Here is a 23,163-nt window from a genome sequence, read left to right on the forward strand (position 1 = left end):
TGCAATGGTTTTGCAAGCTTGTAAATAATTCATTTTAGAAATATAGTGACCACAAGTAAGTCAGTTGTTTTATAAATTTATTTATAAGCAAATTTAAACATTTTTCTGCTATAATAATCTTTTTGCTATATTCTTGAGACTTTGAGACCTACCCAAAACTTTTTGAGACTACTGATAAATATCTTAGAATATTTAAATTTTCTGTTGATATATTCTACATAATTTTGAATATTTCAGTGTATTAAAAAATTTATTTTATCTATGAGCTAATTTTAAATTGGACTTAGTAAAGGGTTATTAAATAGCAAGTCATTCATATTATCAGGTTAATTCATAAAAAAATATATTGAAACATTGTAAATAATACAGGTTATGTATATAAACAGGTATATAAAAAACAGATTTATGAAACTTTATACAAATTCAATTTAGAATTTAAGTTAAAAATTATAACTATTGTTTGTACTGCTTCTCAATTGATTTTGCTATTGTTGTAAGTTGTATATTGCTGGTTCCTTCGTAAATGCTACCTATTTTTTGCATCCCTGAAATTGAAAAACGATATTTTACAAAAGGTTCCAGAAAAACGAATATTCTGATATCTGTGCTAATATTAAGAACTCAAACTTTACCAGAATTTTTTTCATCATCGTGAACGATATTTTCACAGTAATTAAAAAGAAAAAAAATATATTTTTAATAATATACCGGGTGTTGCATCGTCGAGCGGCACATAGGAAATCCCATGTAAATTTTAATGGGGTCAATTATTGGCTTCCCTAATTATTTTAGAGAATAATTCTATTTAGGTTTATTGAAGAGCACTAAAACCCACATTGAAAAGAATAACTTTAGATATTTTTGATTAGCTCGTTTACGAGTTATCGCCGATTTCTTTTTAAATATTTCTGCTTTCTTATGGCCCTGTATTTACTTATGAGCACCAGTCAAGGTAAAAGATAACTGTCAAATGAAGTTGTCATTTACGAAATTTACCTATTTAGTGCTTTATTTGTTATTGAAAACTCATTCCTACATCGGAAATCTTAAAGATGTATTTATAAATACAAATTAATATGAATTAAAGTAAAATAAAGTAATCAATTACAAGGTTAATTATAGTATTATTACAATATTCAATAACTTATTAATTTAGGTACTATTAAATTGTTAGAACTTTAGGATTTAAGAAGATGTTCAAATATTCCTCCATCGACTGCTAGACAATAACCCAGGCGATCATAAAATTCTCTTCTTACATTCGCTAGTTGGTAAACTGAAATTTTATTGCATTCGGCAGAAATAGCATTTTTTAACTCGTCTAGATTTGGGTATTTTTTATCCTTGTATATCCTGTTTTTTAAATGGCCCCAGAGAAAGAAATCATTTGGCGAAATATCAGGAGACCTTGCTGGCCAATTTACTATATGATTTAGGCCAATAACGTTTCCGTTAAAACTATTGTCTAAATATTCCCGAACAGCCAGGGTACTATGTGCCGGGCAGCCATCCATTTGGTACCAAACTGCCTGATTTTCCCTAGCGGCATCATGTAAAGCAGGTAAAATATGATTTTCGAGTACTTCCAAATAATATTCTGCATTTAAATTTCGCGCAAGAAATAATGGCCCGATAATATTGTGTCCGAATATCCCTGCCCAAACATTTACTTTCTGTGGATATTGCGTCCTTGTTTCGACAAACCTGTGTTGGTTTTTTTGTTCCAATATCGATAATTTTGAACATTGGGTTCATTATTTAAGGTAAACGTGCATTCGTCAGTGAAACATATGTTTTTTAAAAATTCCTTATCCGTGTTTGCTCTTTCCATCATATCAAAACAAAACGCCTGCCGCCGTATTTCGTCCCCATCTCGTAGCTCTTGGTGCTTTTCATATTTGAAGGAATAGTATTTATGTCGTTTCAAAATTCGAAACGCTGTAGTGTGATCTATTCCTATTTCATCCTCAAGTTTCCTTGTGCTGATATTTCCATCGTTCTCTTTCACGCACCACGAGATATTTTTTCCAAATAGTAGATACCGAGATATGAATTTTTCTTTCTAATAATAAGGAAAAAATAGAAAGAATCGATTTCCAGTAATTCTATTACGCTGTTACCGGCGAATGAATTTGACGAATAAAATTTCTGACAGATGAATGTTTCAACTAATAGTATTACATGAAATCTATTCAGAATAAATTACACCGTCATCTCCACGCACCATTTTGTGAGGTAACGCTGCACTTCACGCACCACGACATATTTTTTTCAAAATAGTAGATACCGAGATATGAATTTTCATCTTCTAATATCAGGAAAAATAGAAACTGAAAGGCAGAAGACTTTCCTATTAAAATTAAGAGCTCATACTTGAAGATAATTTTTGAGGTGTCCACTGACCTTTTTTTCAGGGTATAAAGTGAAAAAAATAGTCGATTATTGTGACCCACCCTTATAATAGGTATATTAAAATTACCTGTAGAATTTCTCTTGTGGGGAAATCTTTGGTGAATCCCACCCCTCCCATCCAGTCGATACATTTAACAGTGGTTTGTTGGGCTGCTGGGGCTATGTATTTGGCCATGGACACAGCTTCTTTAATGAAGGGCGCTCCCTTTGGTCCAGCAATCTGGCAGCGTTGTATGTTTGTCAGCAATCGTGCCGCTTCAATTTGAGGCGGCCACGTGGGTAGTAATTTGGTGTTGCATTCCTAGAAAATTAAAAAACAATTTGTTAATAGTATTTTTCTTATTACGGTAGTGAATTAAACTTCTTTACGCTGAGTGTAAAAATTCAAAGCTGTGATGCATACACAAGCTAGCGAGACGAAAAGTGGTAAGGGACTGCCCCACGGCTTAGAAATACAGTAGTGACGGGACGTGTATTTGTGAAGCAGTCCATAATATTTATCAAAAATATTGGTATTTTAATTGGTTATTAATTTTTGGTTTTACGCGAATAAAACTATTTGTTACACGTAAAAACTTTGTTGGGCTACTTAAAACAATTTTTTTGTAGTCCTACGGTGGGAAAATCACTAGGCCCCCTACAGTGGGAAAATCACTAGGTCCCTGCAGTGGGAAGATCACTAGGAGCCCCGACGTGGGCAAATCACTAGGTCCCTGCAGTGTGTAAATCACAAGGTTCCTGCAGTAGTATATCACTTGGGTTCCTGCAGTGGGAAATCACTAGATCCCTGCAGTGGGAAAATCACTAGGCCCCCAGCAAAGTGGGAAAATCACTAGCGAGTCCCAAAGTGGTAAAATAACCCAGGTCCCCCAGTGAGGGAAATCACTGGAGGTCTCTGCAGTGGGAAAATCACAAGGTCCCCGCAGTAGGGCAAAATCACTAGGACCCTGCAGTGAGAAAATCACCAGGTCCCCCAGTGTGGAAATCACTAGGCCTCTGCAGTGGGAAAATCACAAGGTCCCCGCAGTAGGGAAATCACTACGTTCCTGTAGTGGGAAATCACTAGGACCCGCAGTGGGAAAATCACTAGGTCCCTGCAGAGAGAAAATCACCATGTCCTCCCAGTAGGGAAATCACTAGGTCCCTGCAGTGAGAAAATCACTAGGCTCCCCAGTGGGGAAATCACTAGGTCTCTACCCACGTGGGAAAAGCTCACAAGGTCCCCTGCAGTAGGTAAAATCACTAGTGAGGCCCCTGTTGTGGGAAAATCACTAGGTCCCTGCAGTTGGGAAAATCACTGGGTCCCTGCAGTGGGAAAGTCACTAGGTCCCTGCAGTGAGAAATCACTAGGTCCCCCTGTGGGCAAATAACTAGGTCCCTGCAGTGAAAAAATCACAAGGACCCCGCAGTGGGAAAATCTCGAGGCCCCGCAGGGGGAAAATGACTAGGACCCCGCAGTGGGAAAATGACTAGGACCCCGCAGTGGGAAAATCACAAGGTCCCCGCAGTAGGAAAATCACTAGGACCCTGCAGTGAGAAAATCACCAGGTCCCCCCAGTGAGGAAATCACTAGGCCTCTGCAGTGGGAAAATCACAAGGTCCCCGCAGTAGGAAAATCACTACGTTCCTGTAGTGGGAAATCACTAGGACCCGCAGTGGGAAAATCACTAGGTAGCCGCAGTGGGAAAATCACTAGGTCCCTGCAGAGAGAAAATTACCATGTCCTCCCAGTAGGGAAATCACTATGTCCCTGCAGTGAGAAAATCACTAGGTCTCTGCAGTGGGAAAGTCACAAGGTCCCCGCAGTAGGTAAATCACTAGGGCCCTGTTGTGGGAAAAATCACTAGGTCCCTGCAGTTGGAAAATCACTAGGTCCCCCTGCAGTGGGAAAATCACTGTGGTCCCTGCAGTGAGAAAATCACCAGGTCCCCCCCTGTGGGAAATCACTAGGTCCCTGCAGTGAAAAAATCACAAGGACCCCTGCAGTGGGAAAATCTCGAGGAGGCTCCGCAGGGGGAAAATGACTAGGACCCCTGCAGTGGGAAAATCACTCCGGTCGGTCCCTGCAGTGAGGTAATCACCAGGTCCCCAATGGGGAAGTCACTAGGTCTCTGCAGTGGGAAAATCACAAGGTCCCCGCAGTAGGAAAATCACTGGGTCCCTGTAGTGGGAAAATCACTAGGTCCCTGCAGTGGGAAAATCACTAAGTCTCATTGCAAATATTATTTTCGTTTTAATTTACACACTCACAGCTAGAATTTTTTTGCATTACAGCTGGCGCGCGGCGCCAGAGTTCAAAGCCTACTTATTTAAAGTGGACGCATTTTTATAAACTCTACCTTTCAAAGAGGAATCGAGCCAAATATCAAGCGTGCTATATATTTTTGGAAAGGTAATTTTAAATTCCCCTTTCAATAAATTAAAAATATACAGTGTGTCCCATATAAAAAATCAATTTTTCTGTTGATAATTCTTAAATTATTAATTTAAAAAAATTATACTTAATCCATTAAATTCTACGTAAAAAGGTGCTTTGAAATGTTTTCATAAAATACAACATTTTCCAAAGTAAAAAAGTTACAACTTGATTTGTTAAAAAATTTTGGCCCACCCTGTACAGTATCTTTTTTTCATAAAAAAGTAGCATATCTAGTAATGTGGAAACCGCATATTTGCATCTCCACTCATAAACGGAGAAACACTGTAAAGCACGCGAAAATGGGACGCTCTGTACTATTTTCAGATTATTATTTTATATCATTTACCTGAAAGTGGAATATAGGTGTCCCAAATTGCTGTCTTTCTAACGTGTAAGGAATGGTAGCATCGAAACATCCTTGAGCTAGACCTAACATTTGTGCCGCTATACCAATTCTACCTTCATTTAATACATCTATGGCAATTTTATACCTAAGATAAAAAGAGAAATTCAAATGTTAAAAAGTAGTAAAATAGTTATTTACGTGTCAAAGGAACAGAACTACAATTAAAATAAATTCTAAAAACAAAACGATTTAAGTCTTCAGTCAAATTCGCCATAAACTTCAAATGGTTTAAATAGTCTTTGACTTAAGTCAAGTCATTTTTGTAAAGACTAAAGAATAAATAAATAAAATAAATATAATTACCCTCAATACCTCACTATTAACCCTCAAGTCAAGACAACCAGAATTCAATATAAGTATCTACCCTTTTTAAATGTTAATATTAATTTTCTTGTATTACCAATTAGCGATTTTCATTCATATTATTAATTTATTGTAGAAGCAGATGAGACTGAAACCACATAAAATAAAACGGTTAATTTTCAGAGCAGCTACAATAAACAATATAAAATACAAAAACGATATAAACTTATTCAGTAAGAAATAAATTATTTTTATTCAATTAAAAAATGTCTGCTAAATTGCTACAATGTTTATTTTCCTTACCCCTGTCCAAATTGACCCACGACATTAGATGCTGGAACTTTGACATCTTCAAATGTCAACATGCACGTGCCCGAAGCTACAATTCCAAGTTTGTCCTCCGGTTTGTTTATCGTAAATCCAGGAGTGTCCCTTTCCACAATGAAACAGGTTATACCTTTGTAGCCCTACAAAAATAATATATATCTTATATTTAATGATTCTACAAACACTTAGAAGATTAATAGCAATCAAAAGTCAAAGAATATACCAATCAAAAGTAATTTGTGTCGGACAGTCAGTTCATATTTATTAATTAATGAATAATTAAATTTTGGGATTTTTCATTTTTCCTTCCCTTCAGGAGGATTCAAATTTTACTAGAGTAACTTCAGGTATCGATAGAACTAACCGAAATAATGATAATTTGTATTATAAACCATACTCCAAAAACTTTACTTTACTTTTTCGTATCCGGATTATATTATAGTTTATTAACCCAGTAATGGGCTACGTCCAATGCTTCCCGTTTAGCCAGCCATAGGTCATCGAGGGTACATCTGTGGGGGCACGCAGGACATTGAAGAAGATGTTCCATGTCCTGAAAGGCGCTGCACTCGCATTTGTCGTCATTTCTGTCCAGCAAACCCCAATTGAGTTGATCAAATTGGATTTTACTGGCCACCCCAGTTCTGATTCGGTTGAGCATTCTCCAGGTTTTCCAGTCGCTAGAAACACCATTTGGTGGGTCCTCTCTAAGGGGGTAGTGGGAGGGAGGTTCATCCAGGGGGTGGCTTAGGAAACGGCGTCTGGATTTAAGATCTACCTGTGCCGCACTCTTTGGCCAAAAATTGAGTGACGAGCATCAAAGGTTTGTTTTAACTTCTCGAGTATGTTCATGAACTTTTCTGCGTAAATCGGGGCTTGTAAAACCTGCGGCCTTGTAAAGGTTTTCTAAGGGGTGGGTTTCATACAACCTGTCACTATTCTGCATGTTTCATTCAGACTGATTTTCACCTTTTGCATGGACAGATCTACACCACACTGGGCAGCCATATTCTGCAGTTGAAAACACAGAGCTTGAGCAGAAGTTGACCACGGTAGGTTTGGCTCCCCATTTACTATTGGTCAGCTTCCTTATAAGGGAATTTCTGTGCTTCTACTTTTTGCGTGTTTTTCGCAGTGATATTTGTAAGACAATGTTCTGTCCAGCACGACGCCAAGATAGGTAGGCTTATTTGTGTGTTCTAGTAGTGTCCCGTCCCATGTAACATTAAGTCTGCGGGTCGCCTGTCTCGAATTAAGGTGGAATGCACTCACTTTAGTTTTGGTGGGGTTGGGTTTTAAAGAATTCTTTTTGTAATAGGTTGACATTGTTTTTAGGGCACTTTCTAGTTTCTCCTCGATATCTTCGAAACCTTTGCCTTCAACTGTTATTGCTAGGTCATCTGAATATGCAAAGGTTCTAGTGTTATCTGGAATAGGTTGGTCATTTGTATATATGTTGAAAAGAATTGGTGCCAGCACGCTCCCTTGTGCCAACCCATTCTTCTGGTTTCGCCATCGACTCTTTTTGCCCTCGAGCGTCACGAAAAACTGCCTGTTTTGGAGCAAGGATTCGAGTATCTTGACTAGGTGGTAATCTTTCAAGGTCTCATTGGCTTTATGCAGTAATATCTTGTGGTTTACCGTGTCATAGGCGGAACTTAGGTCGACTAGGGCCAGCCCTGTGATGTGTTTATTCTCAAAACCCTCCTCGATATATTCTGTCAAATCGAGGATTTGACTGGTGCAGGACTTTCCAGGTCTGAATCCTGCCTGTTGTGGAATCAGCTTTGAATCGACGGTCTTCTCTATTCTGTAGAGGATTAGTCTTTCGTAGAGCTTAAACAGATGGCAAAGGAGGGATATGGGTCGGTAGCTTTTCGGAGACTCTGGATCTTTTCCGGGTTTAAGGAGAGCTACTACTTTTGACTTCCGCCACAGTTTTGGAATTTGAAAGGTTTCGCGACATACGTTGAAAAGTTTAAGTATCCATTTTTTGGTTCCAGGACCGAAATTTTTGATCTGTTCCACGCATACATCGTCAATCACAGCGGCTTTTCCATTCTTCATGGTATTTATACCATTGTTCAACTTTTTCATGGTAAATGATTTCTGAAAGTTGGTGTTTTCAGTTGGTATTAGGCGTTTGATTTTGGTTTTCTGGCGTTTCGAGTTGAATTTGCCATTTAGAAGGAGTTGGTTGGCCACTTGATTGGGTGTTACATTGGAAGGGGCCTTGCTTAGTTTTGGGTCACCATCCAGTTTCTTGATTAGATTCCAAGCTATTTTACTACTATGAGACATGTCCATTCTATCCAGGGTTTCTATCCATTTCTTCCCACGTGCCTCGCTGAGAGCTGTCATTAAAGCTGTTTCGCAGGTGATGGTTTGATCGCTGAATGGATCTTCCGCAAACAATTGTTCGTACTGCTCCAGGGTGTCCTTTGAGGCATTCGAGAGCCCTGGAATGTAATGTTGTCTGCAGCCCCTAGGAATATATCGTCTGGATATCTTTCGCAGGGACTCAACAAAGATGTGGTAGTTGCTTGGTGTTGGGGCCAAATTGGCTATTTCCTCATCCAGCACTTGGGAGTATTCTGGCCACCTGGCTTTCATAAAGTTGAATCTCCTACGGAAAGGTATTTTGGTTGTTTTGATTGTAGAGTAGACTTGGATTCCGATAGGTCGGTGTTGTGTCTTTGGAATTGCATTATATACATTTTTGCAGCAGGTGTCATGGATGTTCCTACTGACAAAGCAATTATCGGGGTTATAACCTCGCTTCCAAATTTTGCTGTTGAAAGAGCAAGGGAGCTTGGGATCGTGAAGTGAGAGGCCAACTCCAGTGACCGCCAGTGAGAGGAAAGACTAAGGAAGGAGCATAATGCTATCCATGTATTCATGCATGGTGGGCGGAAAAAGCACCATAAAAGCACTCTAGGGTGGGGATCCTTGACACATCCTTAACAGTTCTGTTTGACGATTCATTTGACACATTTGAATTTGATTTGAAATTTTGTGGATTTGTCAGTCTTTACGGAGCTTATTTTATGTTATTTATTATTTATTCTACTACTGATAGTTGTATAAAGGTAGTAAATCTAGATGGAAATTGTGGCAGAACTTAAATTAACAGTGACACTATCGCGATTTATCGAAAAAGACTGTAAAATAGTTGGTTGTGTAGCGTGCGGTAGATCTCGGTCAAAAATCGAGGGAAATAATGGAATAACTTTTCGCTAGTAAGTGACTATATAATATACATACGTGTAGTAAACCGATCATTTATGAAATTCACTTAAAATTAACTAATTATATATTTTTTCTTGCATTTTTGCTTTTATTTACTACTTGTCAAAGATTAGATGTGAATGAATTTAGATATGTCAATTTGACTTACCTGGTTCAGTAGTGTATCGGATGTTTGTGTTAATAAATAATTATTATAACTTATCTATTTTTATTAGAATTTTATATTTTTATAACAATTTTAATAACTACCAACATTTATTCACAACGTAAAATAAAACAACAAATTATTGAGTCTACCCCACGTCTACCCTACATCATAGTGTTACATTTTTTAAATAAAATTAGAACGACACTGATAAACCGGAATTTAAGTCGGCCATATTTGAGGCCCATCGCGGTGTACCTAAGGTTTTTGATATGCTCCTTCCTTAGTCTTCTTATTCAAAGGCCTGGAGTTATCAATCTTATTTATAAATTACTTCCTGGGAGGGGTAATTACTAATTACCCTCTTTACCCATCCCGTATATGCGCCCCTGTTTATAGGTCAAACACTAATGCCCCACTATTTAACTAGGGCCCAACTAAAAAGGGCTTATCTAAATATGTGAGGGAGACTACACTATATTTGGAAATAGTTGAATAAGCTGAAAATGATGTTAATATGAAAATCTCATACTTTTGTAACCATTAACACAAAAGCCGCTATATTTATCTTGCCAGTGTTGTTAAACTTTTTATCACTTTGCTAGAACGAGGCTGCGGACTTTGGTTTACAATTATTGCGAGAATAAATAGAATTAGTAAATCCTCGTATCATATCATTACGCGCCTAATTGTAACAGTATTATTTCACTGACAACAGTTCTGTTGTTGATTGGGTGCTCTTATCGCATCCTTGTCGTTGCTTCAGTATATACAGTGTATAATGATAAACATTTATTTCATAATAGGTACATATTTACAGCGTTCTGTTTCACATAGATCTGGAGATAACAAATAATTACATGCGGTTTTGGTTGAACTTGACTTACTAAATGAACTTATTTGTTTAGATAATTTAAAAATATAGAACAAAGAATCTTGCTTAATCGAAGTGTGTTATTATGATTAGATTTGGGGGTTTCAAACTTTTATACCACCGAATATTCCCAAAAAAAATCGGCATCATAGACGCGGCTAGGGAATGAGAATCGATGATAATTTTGACGAGGACTATCTCTAGACGTTATTTACTAAAAATTGACATAATACTTGTCAAAATTACCACTAATTATAGATAGATTAAAAAAGTACAAGTCAGCAAGTATACCGGGTGCATCTCAAAAGTGGCTCACCCCTATAACTTTTTTATTTTTTCAGTTAAAAAAACGATATTTGGTATGTTAGTATATGACATAAATTAGGATGTATTGACGTATTCAATTGTTTTCGGTCACTTCCTGTTTCACCGGAAATGACAACAAGTTTTGATTTTTAAACCGCACCTTCGGTATTTTTTTACTATATTCGATAGAACATAACACTCTGAATAGAATGACATATCATATGTCAACTTTTGACATTTTCACATATGGTTTATTTGAAATTATAACTTGCGGTTCGTAACGAAAATTTGACTCGAAATACCAAGTGTGTGGTATCAAATTATTAGTGAAAAAATGCCTTTTCCAAATATGCTAATGAGCCATCCCCGTTCCATTTGAAAAAATTGAGGTATGATTAAAAATACGAAAGGTTAAACGCAGAAGTGTTTACAAAAAATAACTATTTTATTTTGTAGGTGTTTCTTGCAGTGCAGTGGCGGAATACCCATAAAGGATTTTTTTGGAGAGATGATCCCCCACATAGGAATAGACATTTTTTAAAAATACGATTTGATAATTTTCTGTCCAGGACAAGAGACTAAAAACATTAAACGATCCAATTTATTTTTCCAAGTCTCCTTGATTAAGAATTAGTGTTTTTAACATAGCCATGGCACTCTAGATTGAAATTTAAAACACGATTTTTTATTAAGCGAAAATGTCAAAATCGAATAAAGTAAAAAAATACCGGGGGTGCCATTTAAAAATCAAAAGTTGTAGTCATTTCCGGTGAAACAGGAATTGACCGAAAACAATTGAATACGTCAATCAATCTTAATTTATGTCATATACGAACATACCAAATCTCGTTTTTTTATCTGAAAAAATAAAAAAGTTATAGGGGGTGAGCCACTTTTGAGACGCACCCGGTATACATATAAAATCAAATAGTTTACTGAAAGTAAAAATCCTGATTATATTTTAATATCTATACTATACTTACTACTATTTATACTACTTACTTTTGAGGTATCGGCATTGGCCATAATTAAAAATACTCCTGAGAAATCTGAATTTGAAATCCACATCTTCGACCCATTTATGACATAGTCGTCCCCTACCCGTTTTGCTGTGGTTTTTAATGCGAAGGCATCGGTTCCTGATGATGGTTCTGACAGAGCGAAACTACCTACCTAATATAAAGGAATACATAAGAAAAATAATCGAAAGTGGTTCATTTTTTTCACTCAAGAATCACGGGAATAAATTCATCAATAAAGTGTGCATCTAATTTTCCACAATCCAATAGTAAATTCCCATTTAGGTATCTTGAACTACCCTACTATAATACCACAGATTATACAGATTATAATCTTTGTTTTTTCTTTATTGTTTTTCGTGGTTCCAATTTTCGGAATCGGGCACTAGTTAGGTGACTAGTTTGCGCACATAGCACGCCCACTTATGGCCTCTAAAATTGTGCACAGCGCCTGACCGGTACAGTTATTAGAGAGATATCGGAAAACCGAATAGCGTCATCCAGTATTTAAGCGTACCTTATCATGGTTACGATACGCGCGAGTCAAGAACAGTTAACCTAATAGGACTGCTCATTCAGCCAAAAGTGTCCGCCAGGTGCATGCGAAAACTACTCGCTTTGTGACGTAATTGTAGTCCTTGTCATGATTATTAGTCCTTATCCGGCAACCAATAATATACACACGTGCATTATTGGTTGCCGAATGCAAAACATTCATTATTTAGTTTATTTATTTAAACACCTTATATGTATGCAGTATAGAAAATTAACTGTATAAATCGTATTAAATACTCGGATAATGCATTTTTAAGAACAGCAGTTCCCAGCATCACCTTTTGCAAGCATTCTTTTCAGAATTACTTCCATATTTTGCTTTAAAATAATTAGTAAACAAAATCGTGGGCACTTCAAAGTATGCACTTTGTCACAATCCACAACACAAAAATGAACGTATTTATACACTCTATAGCTCTAAAAACTTTAAAGACACCTTTTTCACATTTAAAATTAACAAAATAATTAACTCAAAATTTCTCAGCTGTTATTTTTATAAGTTTACCATAGACAACTAATAATACACACTATCATGACAAGGCCACGAAGGCTTTGACAAGGACTACAATGACATCACAACTGTCAGCTGAAGCGCGGGAAGAGGCGAACGTACGTCTTATGAGGATGAGCAATCCTATTATTTTACCGTTCTTGCGCGCGAGTCAATTTTTAACGCAACACCCGCTAATAACGTTACCGCTTACCGCCTGACGTAATTTGCGGATCAATTACACCAAGCGCTCTTTCTAAATAACCTCTGATAACGTTTAAAAATCGCTTAAATGGGCATGTGCGGGTATTTGACAACCGGCCGGCGAGATCTTTTATTTTAGGTTATGTTTATGTTTGAATTGTTTTGAATTATTGCTTTAGTTTTATTAGGTAATTTGATATTTAAGTAGCTGGGATTAGTTTTAATTAAATAAATATGGCCCAAAATATGGATTCCACCTCTTCCAATACTAAAGAACCTATAAAGAGTCTTAGGTTTACATCAGATGACGATTTAGCCCTTCTAAGAGAATTTGTTGCTTGTTGCCCTAAACCCACTGGCAGACGTTGAACAATAAAGCACTGGAAATAAAGCACTTTAGCCCTTTTAGTTTTAAAATACCTAGTAAACAAAAAACAATTTCAAAGTTTTAAATTCAAAGTTAAGTTAAGTTTAAAATAGCGGACGCGACGCGATCAGAATTCTTTCTGATCCGATAACTATAAATGAAGAGAGTTAATACCACCTCACGTAAAGGAAATAACACCTGGCCTTATTAACGTCCATGCACGCTATTCGGTTTAGCGATATCTCTCTATTACGCTGTTTATTGTTATTTTACGCGAGTTTATTTTTGCGCACAGGAAATTTGACTCGTTTGCACATCGTCATAAAAAACAATTTTCGTACCACGAATTAGGGATAAGATTTTTATCTGTATACTTATAGGATACCTAATCTGTGATAATACTAACTAAATAAACCGTATTTCTTTCTTACCGTATCTGTTGCTAGACGGGGCAGGTACTTCTCCTTTTGTTCTTTGGTGCCATACCTTAGAAATACACTATTAACTAGTGTATTGTGAATGTCAACGAATGCAGCTATGGACGGGTCTACTTTGGACAATTCTTCTACTATAAGTACAGCCGTCAAAAAGTTACATTCTGATCCATCATACTCGGAAGGAGTTTGAATACCCATAAGCTGAAAATAAAAAAATAAAGAAGTGTAGTAAATAGGCATAGTCAAATATAAATAGAGATATTCTTAAAGAGTTTCATACATTTTTGATATATTGATTCATCCAATTATTATTATCGATCTATAATATCTATACTATTTTGCGATATGGACTAAAAAGGTATAATAGATGGTGAAATAAGTGTACAGAAGAGCATTTACTTGAAGTGAATGATACTATAGCTATGTTTTCTCCCCAAATTACATCTATATATACTGCTCATATATCGGGTGTTTTTCAAAAGTGGTTCACCCCATAACTTTTTTATTTTTTCAGATAATCAGATAAAAAAACGAGATTTGGTATTTTAGTATATGAAATAAATTAGGATTGATTGACGTATTCAGTTGTTTTCGGTCACTTCCTGTTTCACCGGAAATGAATAACTTTTGATTTTTAAACGGCACCCTCTGTATATTTCTACTTTATTCGATAAAAAATAATACTCTTAATAGAATGACATTATATCTCCAGTTTTGACATTTTCGCATATGGTTTATTTGAAATTGTAACATGCGGTTCATAATGACAATTTGACTCAAAATACCAAATGAGTGATACCAAATTATTCGTAAAAAATGCTTCATTGTTCCATTTGAAAAATTCAGTTATGATTTAAAATAGGATTTGGTTGATTCTTAACCCACCAGGAAAAGATAGGAAAAACATTAGACGATCAAATCTATTCTTCCAAGGCTTTTTTAACAGAAAATGTCAAAATTTGTCATATATGATAAGTAATTTTATTCAGCATATTATTTTCTATCACCAAATAAAGTAAAAAAATACCGAGAGTACTATTTTAAATTCAAAAGTTGTCTTTATTTTTGATGAAACATGACGTGACTAATGAGGAAGATGCATATATTTTATTTTTCGCCAGAAACTGTTCAATTTATTACAATAAATATGTGTAAATGCAAAAAAAAAACTTTTTTCTTGAAAGCAGTACCACAATATTATAAAACGAGCCATTAAAATACTATGGATAACGCAAACGACGCCTCGCGAATTGAAACGATATTCTATTGGTCTGACGTCACCCGCCGTTCTCGTCGACACGCGATGGCCAGCAGCAGCCAGACGTGTTCCGTTTATGTACGTATTTAGGTGGCGTACTAAGACATTTTTGTTGCTTTTAGCGTTGATTGGAGGAGCTTTTTATGCTTTTTTGTGCAGTTATTATTTGTATGTGTTGTGTGTTCTGAGAATTTTTTAAGTATTGGCAGATTCAGGTAGGGAGACGTACGGAGATAATGTTGTAGGTTATGTAGAAGTGAAAAGAGACAAAAATATTTGTTTAGTACGTGAAAAAATAACTCCAGAGCATAGCGTGAAAAAGAAAGATTTTTTTATATATTGACACCCCTTACCCTTGTTATTTTTAAAGATTGTTTTTTTACGAAATTATAGGAAATAAATTGTTTATCAGTAATGAAAATATTATACAAGGTGTCCCATAAGCAAACGCCAAAATTAAGTTACTTTTTAAGCGAAACACCCTATATATTTTGGATTCTTCGGAAATTTCTAGATATTCTAGATATATTTCATGTATAATATCCTATACCTATCTTCAAATGTTTACGAAATATTGACAGTTGTAAAGCGAAAAATACCTACAATTTTCTGGACCACCTTTTTGAGACACCCTGTATAACTAGAATTAATTTTAAAAAGAGTATATGAAAAACCATGCAACTTTTTTTATTTAATGTTTTCTTCTAAAACTTGCAGTTAAGGCTGTATGTGGGTGTCAAAATATAATGAATAACCCTGTACGTTCAAATTTCATATACCTATGTAAGACAATATATTTGCATAAATATATGAACTTACATCAAAATGATCTTCAAAACAATAAATCGTAAAAATAGAGGATAATTTAACGTTTTCCTTTTCATCTCTTCTCAAGGCCTTGGACCATTTTTTTCTGTTTTCGCTGATCCATTACTATTTATAAATATCACTAATTACTAATTATGTGTTAATTAACACAAATACTAAAATTTTGACTCGGATTCAACAGCGTTTAAAAGCAAACTGTGTAAAATAAACACGCGTCTGGCTCCACTCAACCAGAAGAACGGCGGGTGACGTCACAGCGGCAAGGCGCGGTAGAGAGCGTTTAGAATTTTAGAATTTAGAATGAGTGGGAGGGGGGTTAATCACTTCGACCTTACAGATCCATTGTGTCCCCCTTTCTTGAATCATAACTCATCATACAGTCCCAGGGCTTTGACAAAAGCCAGTATCTGGGACGGTTTTATAGAGGGTAGTTCTCCATCTCCAATATCAGTCGTACCAAAATTCATGGCACGAATGGTTGTCGTCTCGGCACTCTCAGTGATGAGGTGTACTGGTGTTTCCCCATCTTCCCCACAGAATCTGCATTCGCCGTTTCTTCTTAGTTTCAATCTACTGAGGTGTTCATTGAGGAGACAGTGTCCTGTTAAAAACCCCGTGACAATCCGAAGATTGTTCTTACTCAGACCCAGGAAGATCTGTGATTTTCCTTGATCATAAGCCTACAGAAACTTCTTCGAGTGTCTTAGACCATAAGTTCCAAGTTCTTGAGTTCTGCCTTGAGTTGGTTACCACTTGTAAAGCAGAACGGTTCTGGTCCAGTTAGTGGAGTGTTCGCTCCTTTCCTAGCTAGATTATTTGCTTTTTCATTGCCTTCTATCCCTTGGTGAGCAGGCACCCAGTGTAGGAGGACTTTGTTTTCTTTGCCTAATTTATTCAGCTTCTCTATGCATTCTTTGACCAATTTCGAATTGATTGATACTGAGTTGATCGCCTTTAACACTGCTTGACTATCAGATAAGATGGCTAGAGAGCGTTTACCCGGCCATTTAAATTAACAATATTTAATTATTTTATATTAGAGGCATTTCTTAACCGATATCAACGATTTTTTTTTGTTCAATTTGTAATTATATGAACTATTTTTTAAAACCATTATTTAAAAACATGCATTTTCCTCATTGAACACGGCAGTCAATCATATAATCAAAATATAAAAAAGTTATGGGGGAGAGCCATTATTGAAAAACGCCCGGTATAAAATACAAAATTTTGCGAAACCACATTGATTCTAATTATAAAAGTAATTATAATTACTGCATTAATAATATAATGTAACTTTGTTACGGATATTACCAAAATTTTGCTAAAATTTCATATCCCCGTGTTTTTCATTATTGAAGTCGCCTTGAAAAATGTGCGTGATATACGAACATGCAATTTTCATAATAATAAACTATAATTATGTATTTAAAAGCGAAGTATCAATGGAAAAAGTATTTTTAGTTGATAACTAAACCATGAAAATAAAAATTATATAAATATATTTATTCCATAATATAAAATATATACCGGGTGTCTCAATACATTTGAGCGTTAAAAATCAACAATTAAAAATAAAGTCAAAGTTAGTTAATTTAAAATTTGTAAAATTTTAATTTCAAATATTGATGTAAATGAATGAGTTTCAAAAAAAGAGATGTTCTTACCCCGTTTTCAAAGCATAGTTGCACTACTGAATCTTTAAATTTTTTGTCTCTCTCCATATCACGGACGTGTGGCAGAATTTGTTCTTTCGCTAACCTGGAAACTAAAAAAGAAACTCCATTTATATGTTGTTATCGAAAATATAGGATTTTATTTGTTAGGTGATACAGATATATCTTTTTGCAATATAAAAATGCATTTTTTATCTTATTAATGAAAATAAGTATAGATTATATTATATTTTTGGACAGCTCCATAACAAGGCAAGATATTATACAGGCCCGGCAATGGATCTCTAGGCATAGGAATTACATGCATTGGAATGAAACGCCTATAAAAAGTCTATGCTTAAACAGAGATGGACAACAACTTCCCCGTTTCCACTTCCACTACGACTGTCTACTTAGACAAACTCCAATAAGATAACAAATTTTGGAAATTCCGCCACCTCCCATCCACTCATGATACCCATCTCCCTGCCCTTTATTTATCGCCATTATTTTATTTCCCTTCCCGCGCCTCCGCACCACGCTATTCCGACTCCCGTCAGTTCATCACAGAGTTGCCAGGTCTACCGGTTTCGTCTGTAAGCTACCGATCTACCGATTTAAAGAAAAATCCAACGATATATTCAACTGCGTCTTTAGTTTTTACAATAGAAGCACTTTTAAAAAGCTGACTTATTTGACTAAAAATTAAGCGACTGCCGCGTTGGAATCTGTATAATCTGACTTTATTATTGTTTCATTAAATTTTATTTAGTAATAACATACATACAGGTCATCGTTCTGTCTAGTTGCAGAGTTACAGAGATATTCCTAAAAGTCCTTATTACTCCTTATTAGGCGCGGTATTGGCGACATGCCCGAAGAAGTTGATATCTTTTGAAAATATTTTATTTCATTCATCTACTAAAGTTGAACCCATATTTTCCCCCAAAAAATGTAAACAAAAAACAGAATTTAAGTTAAGAAACAACCTAAATTCGGACAAATATTTTAGTGATTTTCCCGTCAAAAAATATATTAATATGAAAAAAAGAGTTGAGAGTTGCTACAGCTTTCCCATTGAAATGAAATTAATTTTAGATATCACTGATCAAAATTTGTACAAAGGTAAAAAGTGACTGCTACACTAATTTGTGACTGCTATCCCTACTTGTTATAGTTTTATATGTTTTTATTAATATATTAATATTATTTAATTCAATATTTTTTTAATATCAAATAATATACCTAGCTATTTCTAATTCTTGTTATATTTATTATATTTGTATTTTATTTGAGTGATCTATTATTACGACACATAGGAATGCTAATTTTGGACTTAAATATTATATTTTATTTCGTTTCTGTACTTTTAATTTTTTGTTGAAGATCTACCGAGAATTTTGTTCTCGTATGGAATTATAATCTAACAAACCCGGCAACCCTGTTCGGCTACTCCTTATAAAGTTTTTTCGGCCTAATTCCTTTGTCACAGCCGCGGCTTTGTCAAGCGCCGCCGCCGACCGACTGTGTCGGGGCGACTGCTAGGAAGATCGTACAGTATTGCCATTTCATAGAATTGCACTTGCTATTTTAGAAATGATTTCAAAGTTTTGCATGTTACTTTTCGTTTTAGAAAGAAGTTATGTGCCTAGAGAAAACATTCTTAAAATTGTTTCGTACTTTATTTAATATTTCATTAAGTAGGCAAGATAATGGGATTAGAAGATTTAGGATTTTGACAAGCCAACATAATTTCGATTTAATTGAATGGCAACACTGTCCGTCCTGTTTCTATTTTTCGATTCTGTTCTATTAGTAGGCGGTAGCCCCACACAAGCGTCTTAAAGACCCGCCCGGCGCCCCCTCTCGCAGGGGCTCTCTCGTCGTATCACTTCTATGATCACTTCCCCTATACAATGGTAGGGAAAAGACACTTTATCCGTCTCTGTTGCACTGCAGTGTATTTTGCAGCCTTACCATCTTTTTTTATCGCATTGAAAACCTCCTATTGCTAATATTCCTTTGCCAGCAGTGTATAGGGCGTCCCATTAAAAAAACATAAGTTTGACAGGTTTGACTCATATTTCGGGAATGGCAGCTCCCAACAAAAAACAAGTTACGCCACTGGATTCTACGCGAAAAACTCTACTAAACCCAGTTTTCGTCTTTTCGATAAGTTATAAGATAACCGAGATAATTTACCCTGTATATCAGAAAACAAGAGGGCTAGGACAAATCTGTGTGTAGCATCTTTTCAGTTTCTTAAAAAAGTAACACAGTGATGTAAACCTCATAAAACACACAAAAATGGGACACCCTGTACATTATTAAATATAACCTTTCGCCGTCATGAATTTTGCAATGAAAATGAAATAATTTACATGCTTTTAAAATTTCGTAATTATGTTTAAGACGATAGTATAAATAACCGTTTAGAAAATTACAACATTACATTAAAAAAAGATTAATTTTTGGCTTTAGTACATAACTTTATTTCGACATTGCCTAATTTAAAAAAAATTAAATTGATTTTTGAAAATTTTCACATATTTTTGTAATTCTATGGACAGAAAATGATCAATTGAGACCTTGAACTTAACTAGTCAAAAAGACTACCATTAATTAAAAATTTGGAATATTTAAAAATATTTTTAGCTATTTGCATAGGCATGTATAATTTTTTAGTTTAAGGCTGGACCCACATAGAAAGAGCAAAATATATTTACTCACAAACTTGACTTTTATAAAAACATTATGTTTTGAAGAGAAACAAAATGTTTTATTTACTATCAAATATGCACAGCAGCAGATACAGAACAGTTCGGACTAAAATGTTTTAACATAAAATGACAATCTATCGATCGACACCGATCCGCCTGACTGAGACTAAAATAAGCCTAAACCTGTCTTAAACCTCGCGACTGATGGGTGTGTTGTGTGTTATTCTCTATTATAGTGGACAGCAAACTGCAGGAAAGAGGAATACACATTAGATACAGATACGATGGCGGTCTGTTCAACATAAAAAGACTCAGGGCAAAAACACGTACAAAATTCATCACAGAACTTCAATACGCTGATGACTGCGTTCTATTTGCTAAAACATTATAACAATTACAAGAAATGTTGAACACATATACCTGGGCATACGAGGCTTTGGGCCTTAAGCTGAACATCTATAAAACTAAAAGCATGTGCACTCTCCCGGAAGATCACAACAATCCTATAAAAATCGGAGAAGAACTATTGGAATATGTAGCGGAATTCAATTACCTCGGCAGTTTGATTTCAGAAAAGGCCAATATCGATTTCCAGGATGGACTTGAGGCAGCGCCTCAAGACCATCCTGGAAATTAAAAGACAGGGTTTTCTACAATCATATGACTTGAGCACAAAAACGAAACTTGCAGTGTACTGAGCAATAATAATACCCACCATATTGTATGTACAGGTAGGGCAATGCCCTCTATAAAAGATCAGCCCACGGGCGGACTTTTGTTTACTTCATCAGCTGTACATACTTAGATATTGGGTTAGATTCTGTATTCATATTTTGTCGGTTGATTTTTGGTATTATTTGTTATTGTAGTGCAAAAAACTAATTATTTTGGTGTTTAAGTGACATAAAGTACTACCAGATATATGGTTACTATGATGGTCACTCTGTTTCTCATAAAAAAAATATTACACGTTTTGTTAGTGAAGTGCTTTAACCTAAAAGTGCCCATAAATTTTTTATTTATCGTGATTTTTGTGTGTGTTTTTTAAGACTCTAACAATTCATCAATAAAGCTTAAGTGGAGTGTGTTTTTGGTGCTATGCCTCATCTTTGTTGTGTTCCTGGTGGAAAGGATAGTTATACTAGGCAGCTTAAAGTATCCGGAAGAGCAAGAAAAGTGGGTACGAGTTATAAATCAAGACAATTCTATTGAAAATATCTTTAATAAATTTAAAAATAATATTCTTCCAGGATGGTATTAAAGAAAACTGGACAATTATGTTTATTTTATTCATATTGTGGAATCTCCACTCCAAGTGTTGTTGGTTCAGCTTCGATAGATTCAAACACGTAAGATAAACACGTAAGTAGGTATTATGATCTAGGGAGATCTTAAATAAAGAATATGTGTATTAAAGATCATGAAAAATATTATTATTTTGAGTTCAAAATTAAAAAAGATTTTTTGTAAAGACAAGAATGATAAGGTTTAAAAGAAGAATGTGTTTTTGTTTGATAATATAATGTATGTAAAAAAGCATAACATATATTTGTTCAGTAATTTTTACTGAATAGTGTTGATTATTTATAATATCAAATATTTAAGTGATGGCTGAATACAATAACAATAAAATTGGTATATTTGCAATACAAAATTAAGTTTTAAGAATAAAGATATTACTAAAAATACTAAGAAATTCATATTTCTTCGTTTTAATTGGTCGAATGTTATTTACATTTTATGTAAGAATTATACCGTATCATCGAAAAAAATTGGCGTCTAGTTGGCTTGGAAATGAACATCGATGACATTCCCTAAATAATTGTACACATAAAATAATTAACTAGAATTTTACAATCTTGGAAAATTTTATATTCTTGAACCTTGTTTCTAAATATTCTAATTTTTTTTATTTTCTTGGGATTTAGGTTCGGGAAAAACGCTGATTAAGTTTTCATTTGGTTTTTCATTATTTTTATTTGGTTTAAAAAAAAACGTTTTGGCTAACATTAGAGCCTTCATCAGTGTCATATGAAAAAAATAGTGTCGAATATAATCCAAAAAATTACATATAAAATATTCACACCACGCACCACATAATGTTTACTGCATACTCCATAGTCAATGTAGGTAGTTTTAGTGTTAAGAATAATAATTCTAAAAAATATGTGGTCATCTTTTGATAAGTTTATATTAGTTTATTAATTGCAGTAAACATTATGTGGTGTGAATATTTTATATGTAATTTTTTGGATTATATTCGACACTATTAGTAGTTATTAACTGTATATTATGTATATTTCCTGTAAACTATATCATTTTTAAAATACAAATAAAAAATTTGAGGAATAATTATGTTTTCGATGTATTCTACTACATATTTGTTAATCCGTAGTATCTAACTAGCGTGACGTCATAAATCTCGCCCCAAGGCTGTTCTATTAGAGACGGCATTGGGTAGGGTATAATACAGGTAGATAGAAATAATCCCCTAATAATAACGGTAAATAGAAATAATTATTCTATAGGTATTTGCTTACCTGTTTCTTGCATCGCTTTCTCATCCTCAGACAAAAATGTCAGTGGCAATTGACCACCAGCGTGTTCGCAATTTTTGGAAGAAAGAAAAACAGTCCTTACGCCAGTTTTTCTAAAATTACGAAGTATCTATAAAAACCAAAAAATTAAATAGAACATAACTTTAAATTAACATTTTTTCGATATGAAATATAGGAAAGTCTCGTTTATTATAATTATAGTATATAATACACGTTTATATAGAGACTTTTTATCATATTTTTTATGAGGAATCGTCCCCTGGAATTTAGCAGTGCATTTTTGGGACACCCTCTAAACTTTAAAAAATTTGGTACTATCATCAATTTTAATATTCTGTTAATATAAAAAGAATATGTAAATATTTAAAACATTTACCTGTCTTGTTATCGCAGCCATGGTCAAATTTCTTCTGTAGGTGGTACCGGCGAACAAAAACGACCCGAACCAAACGACGGTACTTTATACACTGTGCCAGAGTTGATCCCTTTAATGAAATGTTTATCTTTTCCCATTGCAAAACTTGTTTGACTTGTTTTTGAATTATCTCTGTATTTGTAGTTAATCAAAATTTATTTATATCAGAACGTTAGCTAACACAAAAATATCAACAAAAACTGGCTATAGAGACTA

At 34.8% G+C, this 23,163-nt stretch overlaps 1 protein-coding gene across 1 annotated transcript; it reads right to left on the reverse strand.

The window, feature by feature from the left end:
• Nucleotides 1-326: 326 nt before the first annotated feature.
• LOC115888800 (short/branched chain specific acyl-CoA dehydrogenase, mitochondrial) lies at nucleotides 327-23,087 on the reverse strand. The gene is made up of 9 exons (XM_030908640.1): nucleotides 22,909-23,087; nucleotides 22,515-22,641; nucleotides 17,267-17,367; nucleotides 13,508-13,714; nucleotides 11,444-11,614; nucleotides 5,844-6,007; nucleotides 5,178-5,322; nucleotides 2,482-2,713; nucleotides 327-545 (listed from the first exon to the last, which is right to left on the reverse strand). The coding sequence occupies exons 1-9, from the start codon at nucleotides 22,927-22,929 to the stop codon at nucleotides 454-456; spliced, it is 1,260 nt and encodes a 419-aa protein (XP_030764500.1). The 5' UTR covers nucleotides 22,930-23,087; the 3' UTR covers nucleotides 327-453.
• Nucleotides 23,088-23,163: the final 76 nt, after the last annotated feature.

Source organism: Sitophilus oryzae, unplaced genomic scaffold, assembly GCF_002938485.1.
Source record: "Sitophilus oryzae breed Bouriz unplaced genomic scaffold, Soryzae_2.0 scaffold_808_pilon_pilon, whole genome shotgun sequence".
Lineage (NCBI taxonomy): Eukaryota > Metazoa > Arthropoda > Insecta > Coleoptera > Curculionidae > Sitophilus > Sitophilus oryzae.